The sequence below is a fragment of the Vigna unguiculata genome, chromosome 2, assembly GCF_037176805.1.
Source record: "Vigna unguiculata cultivar grain cowpea cultivar isolate G323 ecotype 2 chromosome 2, ASM3717680v1, whole genome shotgun sequence".
NCBI classification, from domain to species: Eukaryota; Viridiplantae; Streptophyta; class Magnoliopsida; order Fabales; family Fabaceae; genus Vigna; species Vigna unguiculata.
In genome coordinates, this window is record NC_140793.1 from 1,603,581 (window position 1) to 1,614,964 (window position 11,384).

Consider the following 11,384-nt stretch of genomic DNA (forward strand, 5'->3'; position numbering starts at 1 on the left):
AATTATAAAAATAAAAATAACTCTTTATAATTTAAAATTAAAGTTTTCTTAGTCATATAATTATTATGAATAAGATATTCGTAATAAGATAAATCAAATAAAACAACCATCTCAAGTTATATATATATATATATATATATATATATATATATATATATATATATATAAACTGTAGACTTATATAGATATTCTTATTGATTTAACTCAAATGAAATGATGTTTTTTCATAATTAATATTATACCTCAACTTCTTAGTAAGACATACTTTATGATAAGTAAATATTTTCTTTACCAAGATTATCTTCTAATAATTAATTAAAAGTGATATATGTTTTAATTTCAAACATTGTATTGAGTATAATTGAATAATTGGGGATTTATTATTACTTAATGAAGGATCCCTTAGAAAATTAGTTTTAAGTTTGTAATAAAAGTTAAACCGTAATAAATTAAAGAAAGAAAAATATTTTCTTTGCTAATAGAAAATTAAAGGAAGAAAAAAATATTTTATTAATTATTTGTGATTAGTTAACTTGTTAGAATTTGATAATTCTAACATACATTAAAGTTAGTTCACAATTATATATGAAATATAAGAAATATTGTATTATTTTTCTAATAACTCATTCATGTTATATATTAAATATTAATCAATATCGCAATGTCTGTACTAATATTTTATCACATTATTAAACTAATATAATAACAAGTAATAAGAAATCTATTATTCAGAAAAAAAAATTAATTTTATACATTGATTATTATTAAATTAGTTGATAATTTACCGGTAAAATATTACTATATTATTTACTGATATTTGAAATATAAAAAAAAATAGAAAGTAAAAATATTAAAAAATTTGTTTGGTAATTTTTGTTTCATATATATATATATATATATATATATATGAAACAAAAATTGTGCAAAAGTTATTAATAAACATTACTTGAATTGGTATTTTGACTGTTATAAAATTAGTCTTGGAGTTACGTATTTGATATATATTATATAAAATGTTTTTTTCCTTAACAATATACATGCATTGAAATCTTGTCTGATACACTATTTCAATGGCAAAGTTTATTTTAGCAACTAAGATATATTATTGAAGGAATTTTTGTATTTCCGGGTTCATTTAAATCGAAATTTGTAAAAATAGTCTATTGAATTTTTTTTTTGCAAAATTAAGTTAAGTCGTCAGGATGGATGACGACATTACAGGTGAAAGTGAAGTCGTTTTCATATATGACGACTTCACTTTTGAATTTTTTTTATATTTTTTATCATTAAAATTTATTATGATTTAAGATTTTTTTAATGAAGAGTGATGAACTTGAAGTTACATCATAAATATTAACAGAGAGTGCAAGAAAATAAGGGCACTGTTTCCAAAATAAATAAACAATGAATTGGTGCATTTACTTGTGGAGCTGAGAAGTCGCCACGAGAAAGGAAAGAAAAGGAACCAAAACATGGCCTCTATGCGTCCACTAGATGAGCCTGAAACCACTGTTTCCATTCTCACCATCACTCTTGCAACAACTCTCACCATCACTTTGCAACAACGTTAAAAAAACTATAAAAAAATTAAAAGTGAAGTCGTCATGTATGAGGACGACTTCACCTTTTTATGTGAATAGAAACCGACCTTCCATCGCACGATTTTGCTTTTTGAAAAAGAAAAGAAATTGATAGGATGGAGGACGACTTCATCTGTGATGTCATCCTCCACCTTGATGACTTAATATAATTTTGCAAAAAAAATTTCAACGGATCCATTTTTACAAATTTCAATTTAAATGAACTTCAGAATACAAAAAAAGCCATTATTGAATGTTATTCACGCATAACACAATGTAATGTTGAGGAAAACAAGTGTGAAAGTTGAAGCTGAAGCTGAAAGTCAAAGAAATTGAGAACTAGTCTGGTCAAAAGGATGTTGGAGATTGGAGTAGCACTGCATCAGAAGTTGGTTCTAACCTGGTGAGTTTTCTATTCATGTCATTGAGATGATTGTTGTATGTGTTCTAACATATTAATTAGTGTCAATGGAGTTTTCAATTTGTTTAAATTATTTTGAGAAAATGCTGCTCGTGTTGTCGGACATCTAAAAAGTAAATGTATCAGTACTCATATGATCGTTACGTCTTCCCATGATCATTATGTCTTCCCAGTTCTTAACGTCTTTCTTTATTTTTAAAATAATTTGAAAATATGTTTTCTTGTGCCTTTCTTTTGGATGTTTGAATTGTAGCCCGTATTGTTTCACATCTTTAAAATAAAGGTACGACTACTCATATAATTTTCCGTGTATATTAGTATTTAATACCTCTTTTTAAAAATAATTTGACAATACATTTTTCTTGTGTTTCTCATTTGGGTATCTATGTGACCGTTTGCTCGTCTAATATCTCCATAATAAAGGTATGAGTATTCTTATTACCGTCTATGTCATCCTAGTACTTAATGCCTTTATCTCTTCTCAAAAAATATAAAAAGATAAAAATAAAATTTTTTCAAAATTTAAAATACCAACATTTTCACCCAAAATACATTTTTAAGAATTACGTAATTCTTGATTTTTCATTATAAATGCAAAAAATTAGGGGCAAATTAAATTCATGTCAGATTCACCAAGTTCTTATCGGATTCACTTTTAAAAATTAAAAAAAAAGCAATCAAAAATAATTTTTGAATAGTTTTTCAATTAGAACACATAGTGTTTGATTTTCCATTATGAATGAAAATACGTAAGAATAATGATTAATCCTTATCAGGCCTTTTATTTTTTCAAAAAGCATATTTTTGTTTCTTTTTCTATATTGTTTTCTTATTTTTGGAGAAATTAAATATTTTGAAAAAACCACATTGCGTTTTGCACCTTTGATTAAAGGTATCGTCTTTGCACAAATGTTGTAGTGTGCTAACAACACCTTTCTCTACGCGTAATTCTCTATTGGACCCAAAATCTATGTTTTCACATTTTTGAACTTGCTAACCCAAAGGAAACTGGCCCGCTAGACCTATTGGCTTGTAGGGCCACAAGACGGGCTAATCCTACTGGCCCACTAACCCGTAACACTTTCCTTTTTTATTCTTTCCCAATCTTTATTTGTTCATTCTTCAAGCTTCACAAAATAGGTTCTTCCCATCGCGTATTTACAAAGTGTGACTCCAACAACGTCACTGCAATGACCTCACCACGACGGTATCTTGACCCATTGCGACCTCACTCATGATGGTATCACTTACGACGACATCACCTACGGCAGCGTCACACAGGTTTGTTTTCTTCGATTCTGTTAGTGAAACCCACGTTATCGATGTAGAGCGCGACTTCAGTGGTTGTTCCAGTATAAGTGCGAATCCGAACACTGTCTTTATTGGCGACCTCACACACAACAACGACACTCACAGAGACAAAACACAGTTTATGATTTTTGTGTCCTAAATCATTCGATTTTGTTTCTCCGATTCAATTTGTTTCTCTTCTTTGCACCAAGTTTTTTAATCTAATCTTTTGTAGACTTGTTTGTTGTAACACAAGATGTTGTAAGGAGTAATTCCTCCTCTGATTTATCCTCTACGGTGTTGATATCTTCTTAATGATCTTCAAATTTGCATAACTTTTACATATGTCTCAATTGATCACATCTGTGGCATTTAACATTTGGCATCCACCAACAATTGTTGGGCTGGTGAATATTTGTTGTTGCAATAGAGACAAGATGGAAAAACCTTGTGGTGTTGTATTCGTTCCTTTTGTTGTTCTCTCGGATATGAGAGCATTATCTCTAGTATGAAGTAAAGAACCTTTAACCACATGATTTTCTCTCACCGATCTATGTTGTTCTTGTACTTGCAAGGCATCCATCACCCCTATCAAAGTAATTATAGACAAATCTTTCTTGTTTATAACAAAGCAATAGATGCTTCATATCTCTCTAGCATTGTCACCAAAATTTTCTCAACGAGTTTGGAATCTAGAAACTCCTTTCCCAACAATTTTATCTTATTATCAATGTCCAACAATTTACTTGAGTGTTCCTTAGTTGTCTTACAATCTTTCATTCTTTGCATCTCAGACTCCTTTATCAAGTTTAAAATTTTCATACCTCGAATTTTCTCGCTTCCTTCATATTCTCCTTTCAAATAATCCTAAATGTCTTTGGGTGACTTTAGAGTCATGATCATGGCATGTATCCCAAACAAACATGACTTTGCTTTTGCCCTCTTTGTCTTTCTTTCCTTTTGCATTTTGATATGAGTCATGGTGGGACTTTTACGCAACAAATCGTCATCTTCCTCTACGACTTCCCATCAATGTAGCCCATCTAGATAAGTTTGCATTCTTACCTCCTATAGAAAATAACTTTCAGCATCAAAGAGTGGAATAACGACTTGTCAGAAATCTCCTTCTATTCATAAGAACAATGACTCTTGATAACATTGATGGGTCTATTTTGACGGGGGTTCATTAGGTAGAAGTTGTTTATATGTGACATGAGCATAACCCCTATAAGAAATTGACACCAGTTTTATCCCAAACCTTGAAGTATAAAAGTTTTTCTTATATGGTGTTTAACTTTGTGATTTTTACATAATATGGGACTTAAACTCAAAGGTGAGTCATTTTCATATGGTATATAACCCTTCAAGTGTATGATGATCTTTACTTATAGCATTGTTATTATGTTTGTGCTGTTATATTGTTGTTGTCACAACGAACTAAACCAGCTAGTCAACAAAACTAACCATCCATAAAACAAAAGAAATGAGAGGGTTCACCTTTCCTTGCCCCTCTTTGATAGGAAAAATACCTAAACCTCCCACATGGATAGATAGAAAAGTAGAGTGAAGGATGACATTAATTCAACTATAGAAAGTATAATTAAAACCAAATTTACAAACCACTTTTTTGATAAGAAAGTTTTAGCTTATATAGTATAAAAACAGTTTTGATAGTCACATTACAACCTACGGTTTACCTATTGGCTTTATTAGAAAGCATGTTCTTCAAAAGCAACACAATTACAATATCTAATGTCTCTACCTTTCACACACTCTACTAACAATGAAACTTGGTCTATCAACAAAGATTTACATACAATATTTAAATATATTTGAAATAATATAAAAATAATGATTGAAATTGCAACCAAAATTTTAGTCTCAAATAATGGTCACACTTACCTACGACCAATATCATACCAATCGTTAGTTTAAAAGTAGTGACCAAAATATAATTAAAAAAGATAATATTTTGACTCAGTTGTTTTGAATCACTTTTAACTCATCACTCCAATCACCTTTTAGTTATCTATTTTGATTTTTATAATGGTGTGATGTGATGATCGAAAGGTGATTATGAATAAAAAAAAAAGTAGATCAAAATATATCATTAAAAAATGGTGACATCTCTAAAATCAATTACTAATTAAATTGGTGACTGGATTTTTAAAGACAAAACTTGATTTAGTCACCAACCAGTTGAAATAACAATTCAAATAACGTAAATTGGAACTAATTTTAATTGTCACTAACTTCCATTTTTTAGTGTTGCTTGATTGAAATATATTTCCACATAAATTTTAATTTTAAAATTAAATAAATTATTACTACAATAATTAAATTTGCAAAGTAAAGTTCTTTTTTCAAATGAATAAATATTATTTTTGTTATTGTAAAATATAATTTCTTGACTTCTACAACAACATAAATAAAGTTCGATTCATTAAATTCTTAAAATTAACTCTAAATATAAGATGTATATAACTACACCAAAATCAAGGATCTTATATATTATTTTATTTATTTTTATAATAAAAATTTTATATGATAGCAAATGATAAATATATTTTAAAATATTATCCTATATCAAGATAGATATTATTCTAAAATATTTTATTGATTCAATAATAATAAAAAATTTAATCGGTGAATTATTTTCTAAAAGTAAATTTTCACGGGTTGTCTAAAATGTAGTTCAAAATTAATTTTCAAAAGGTCATTAAGTTTTTTTCCCATAATTAAATCCTATATTCACAGTAAAATCGTTTTGAATGTGTACTAGAAATATAATATCTCCAAGAGTTATGAATGTGTTAAGAAATTTAATTTCAAAATGGTATTGTAAATGACTTTGTGAATTGAAATCTTGGAAGATAATGAAAATGTGTATAGAAGATTCAAACATTATGTTATTCATCGGGTATTTTTGAAATAAAATTAAAAAATATTTAAATAGAGGTGGATCTGACAAACCGTACGATGCAAAAGATAATTTCTCTTAATCAGTTTAGTTAGATTAGTTGAACTCGTAAAATTGGCCCGTTCGTGCGTACAACCTTTTGCATAGAATACAACAATACTACATTACAATCCTAATTACTAAAACAACAAAACAAAGAAACTTGGATTTCGAAATTTACTGTGTTCTGTGTTGCTTGAGGAAAAACAAGATGTAGAATTGAGCACTGCAAAAAGAAATCAAGAATAAATACAACACAATGTTGCAAAAAATTGAGTAAAGCACAAACAAAATTCGATGAATAGAACAGAATGATATATCTTTCAGATAGCTCGTTTGATTAAGTGTTAAGATAATTCTTCAGTACTTGGTCAGGCAAAATTAATTTCTCTCCAAATTTGTATATATATGGCAGAGCACCATTCTGGTTGATTACAGTAGCAGACCTAACAAAAAAAGAAAACAAAACCTTTTGTCCAGCAGCTTTTTAGCTGAACTTCCATGTCAATGTCGAAGATTCAGAATTTCAATTCTCCTGAACGCTCTTTTCTGGTGCACCGGGATGCTTCAGAGAATCAAGGCTGAAAAGAAAGAAGCCATTAATGAAAGGAAAAGGACAACGAAGAAGAAAATAATGGTAATTAAAATGGATAAAAAGAAAAAGAAAAGTACGATTAACAGAGAATAAAATCAAAATATTGAATGGGAAAGCTTGAGCGTGTGGTCAACCTGCATTTCTGAGGTACCCTCCAGGAAATAATTGACAACCTCTTCAAACTTGGAGCTAAGGTCAAATAATATTTCCAATCTTGAAGCATGATTCTAAGGTCATGAAGTTTACTATTCATACCATAGCAACAATTTGCATGCATGGTGCAAACTTTATTTAAATCTTTACTTGGCTCACAAAGCCCACCAAAATTAACTGTATCCAAGAATTTCATCCTCAGTCCTAAATCAGTAATGAAAGGGTCAACTTTGATAAAATTGAGGACATCCTGATCATGGTAGCCGGGGTAGGTTTCTTGTGAAGAATACCAGAACTTGTAAAACTCAATTGACCTATTATTGGACTTTACAAAGTTGAACCCTCCATTGGGTCTGTTCTGCACATCACTAAAGCTGCCAGTGAAATGATCACATGCTATCTGGAAATCTGCATCCCTGTGAAACCGAGGAAACGGGTCTCTAAACCACATAATATCAGCATCCTGGTTGAAGACATAAGTATCACAAAGTTAGATATCTAATATTTAAATCTCTCTCCAGAAAATGTCTCCCCTTTGAAAGGAAATCAATAAAAGAAAAATAAGGCAAATTTAAATGATTTGCAAACTTCAAAACTCGTGAAACTATTTCCATGATCACAAGGATTAAACAAGTCAGTCCAAGTAAACACGAGAAAGTTAATGATTAAATACTTACCGTGAACACAAAATTGTACCCCAACTCTAGAACGGAGCGCAAGAAATCAATCCGTCTCCACATCATCTTCAAGTAACGAGGAGTCATGAAAAATGCCTCTTCATGAAAATCAACGGCTTCAGTAGCAAGCAAATAGCAATAGGAGTGTATTGCCTGACAACGCATAAAAGCCTTCGGGTCTAATGCAACAATTACTAAATGATTTAAAAGCCAGCGAGTACGATCTCCAATTCTAAAGCTCTCAAGGAATAGATCAATGATTGAATTTGGTGCTGCCCAGGCTTCATTTAATGTGGTCAAGATAACAGTTTTGTCTTTCATAGCAGCCTCATTCAGAATATTTTCAAGTGAATACTCATTGCTTATCTGCAAAAGAATTATTTCAAAAAAATGCGAATGCCACTACCATTAATAAATTACGCAAACCAAAACCACAATAATATTAAAATCTTCCAGTTTAGGCTATGCCTATCGTAATTTTAAAGATCAGGCAAAATAGTAATCTTCAGTCACAATTTAAGAAATGAAAAGGCATCAACTGGATCGTGACTGACTGATCTAGTAGAGTAGTGGAGATACAACTCGGATATAAAAGTATTGTGGATAATAGCTAAACAAACAATGAATGTATTCTTCTAGAATCACTATTGAAAATTCACCATTTCAAATTAATGTATATAAAAGTAGTTAAAATATGCGGTCTTCCTTAATTCCAATGAATATATTAATATTTTTCTAAGCAGCAGTATGTCTTCAATTTTATTGCCGAATTAGTCCCGCAAAGATTTAACCAGTTACCAAATCCTTTTATATAATGTGGCAACAAAATCTTCGAAGAAGGAAAGTGGTAACAAAATCTTGGATGAACTAAAGACAAAAAATCTTTGAATAGTTAATTTGACGACCACAATTTCTAGGGGAAAAATGTGGTAACACGTTTAGCTTCGGAAGGCCAAAATTAGGATTTCCTCTGGTCCAAAAATAAGAGGATAACAAATTCTAACAAAACAGGTATATCCGTTCACCTAACTATGCACATTTGATAGTGTTCCGAATTTTGCTTCCATCCTCTACCTTCAACTACTCCAAGAAAAAATAACAACAATAATAATGAAATTCAACAAGATTCAACCTTTTCCATTACTCTTCGTCATCACTTCAATCTTCCTCAAGTGAATAACCAAACAGATAGAAGATCCACACGGCATTTTTCAAGAGCTGAATTTCATTCACCATATACAAAGTACTGTTCCAATTAACAGAGTCCTTTAATCCACTTCAACAACATAATTTTCAGTTCAGAACAAAGGTTTAAGCTGTGATCTCACATATTCGTCGAGATCATCAAGATCGCAGGAAATTACGGACAAATGCAATTAAGAAATCATGGTAACCGTTCACGTTCCTTAAAATCTTGCTCAGAACTATCGTAATCGGTATACCTTCCGCAGTTAGGAAAATAATATCGAAAATTAAAAAACGATTTCGGTCACAAATGCAATGTTTTTTTTTTGTCCACATAAAAACGCGATGAAACTGCCACGACAGTTTAAAACCTTAATCAAAGCTAACAAACAAACACTTTCCAAATCACGATACATTCGGCATTATTAACGCTAGAAAAAATTACGGAGAGAGAGTGAGAGAAACAGAACGGTACTCACCGCGACGGAATCGTTGGACGGGAAAACAGCAGATACGCGACCCCAGTGATTGGAAGAGGAGATGCGAGAGTAATCGGCGTTTCTGAAGAGGAGTATGCACGAGAAAGAGACGAGGAGGAAGAAGAGTGCGGCACCGATGCTCCGCCGGAAAACGAGGGCGGATTCCGGCAACATGATGGTGGTGAAGTTACCGGTTGCGCGGCGGTAAGATGTGGCCGGAAATCGTCGGCGGTTGGAAGGGAGCGTGGCGCGGGACATTCGTTGGCGGAAGAGAGGTCATTTCGGTGAACGACGTCGTCTGAGTAAAACGATTTTACTTAAAACGAAGCTTATTTAAAATATTAAGAGCTGTGTGAGCAGTGAAGTTTAGTGGGTGTTTAGTGCGGTAATGGTAACGTGTAGAGAGAAGGGAAGTGGTGTTTAGAATGAACGAACATGCTTCGTGATGTAACTGTAGACATATAAAATAAGATAGTGGGTGTTATGGAATTTGACTCAGTTTGTGATTTTCGTACTTACCTATTGCAGCTGTTCTTCACGTCCACTTTTAATTATTTATTTTCAAGTTAGATGGTTACGAAAATATATTTTATTTTTTGGTATTCTTATAGTTAGTTATATTTTATTTTTTGGTATTCTGATAGTTAGGAAAATTAAGTCTTCATAGAAATAGAAGTTATTGTTTATAATAACTATTTGTTATTTTTTATTTTCAATTTTCAATTTTCAATTTTAATTGAAATAATTTTTAAACATTTTTTTCTAAATTTGTTCAATGCAAAAACTAAACATGTTTATGATTTTTTTTTCAAATATAATACTCCAGAAAATATAATTACTAGGAATTAATACAAAATTATATGCGGACAAAAAACTCGTTAAATTATAAATACAATAGGTAATAAGTATAATAACAAGTAAAATTATATTATTGATAAATATTATCATATTTGAATGAATTTATTTCAACAAAATATTTATTCGACAAAGAAATTCAAACCAATTTATTTAATTTATTTAATCGATCTAAAGTAAAGAATATTTATAAAACTAGGATAAATAGTCACTATAAATTTGCTCCTTAAATTTTTAAAACTATAAAAAGTCTTCATAATTACTTTCTACATAATTGTACCCAAATTTTGTTAGATATGTTATGAAATATAAAGTTGGTAATAATAGAGAAAAAAAGAAAGAGGAAGGAAAGATAATAAGAGATAATGAAGACTAATTTTTGTGTAATATTACTAAGAAAAAAAAACTTATTTAGAAAAAAAAAATGCAACCTAAAGGATAAGGTTATAAATAGTTAATACAAATAATTAAATCTAATAAAGACTATATGGGTAGAAAACTAATGAACAACCATTAATTCATATTACTCTTCTTTGGTGTCCATTTGATCGGAGGATATATCTTGTTAAAATTTAACTAGGAAAAAAACCACTGTAACAAAAAAAAATATTTGTCAAGGAAAAAGAGTGCATCATTCTTTGTTCTTCAATACAATATTGTTCATCACATATTATATTTCTCTCCCTTTAGACAAAAAATTCTTTGGGATAAAAACCTAGTGAAGGAAAAATAATACATCATTATTTATTCATCAATACAATATTGTTCATCACATATTCTATTTCTCTCATGTAAACTCACATCATTAAGATGATAGAGTCCAATCTTGTAAACAAATTGCTCCAAAGTTCTCCTTGGCAAAAACTTTGTAAAAAGATCTTACAGATTTTCACATGAACGAATCTTTTGGGTCTCTATATCACCATTTCTTTGAAGATCATGAGTGAAATAGTTTTGGAAGAATATGTTTTGTTCAATCTCCTTTAATATATCCTTGTTTCAATTGAGCAATACATTCATTATTGTCTTCATATATGGTTGTTGATTTCATTTTTCTCGAGGGTAGAGCAAGAGTTTGTTGCACATGTTGAATTATAAACTTTAACCAAACACATTCACGACTTGCCTCATGTAATGCTAAATTTTATGAATGATTCGATGATGTCGTTGTTATGGTTTGTTTCACAGAC

The 11,384-nt window shown here is 30.3% G+C and overlaps 1 protein-coding gene across 2 annotated transcripts; it reads right to left on the reverse strand.

The window, feature by feature from the left end:
* Positions 1–6,283: 6,283 nt before the first annotated feature.
* Positions 6,284–9,781, reverse strand: LOC114170299 (uncharacterized protein At4g15970-like). 2 transcript variants are annotated; one of them, XR_003601050.2, is made up of 5 exons: positions 9,340–9,781; positions 7,676–8,041; positions 6,980–7,461; positions 6,720–6,831; positions 6,284–6,476 (listed from the first exon to the last, which is right to left on the reverse strand). XR_003601050.2 is itself a non-coding variant. In XM_028055785.2 (4 exons), the coding sequence occupies exons 1-4, from the start codon at positions 9,595–9,597 to the stop codon at positions 6,777–6,779; spliced, it is 1,161 nt and encodes a 386-aa protein (XP_027911586.1). In that variant the 5' UTR covers positions 9,598–9,780; the 3' UTR covers positions 6,549–6,776. The 2 variants fall into 2 exon arrangements, 1 of the variants encoding a protein (XP_027911586.1); XM_028055785.2 differs by lacking the exon at positions 6,284–6,476 and having other exon boundaries at positions 6,549–6,831; positions 9,340–9,780.
* Positions 9,782–11,384: the final 1,603 nt, after the last annotated feature.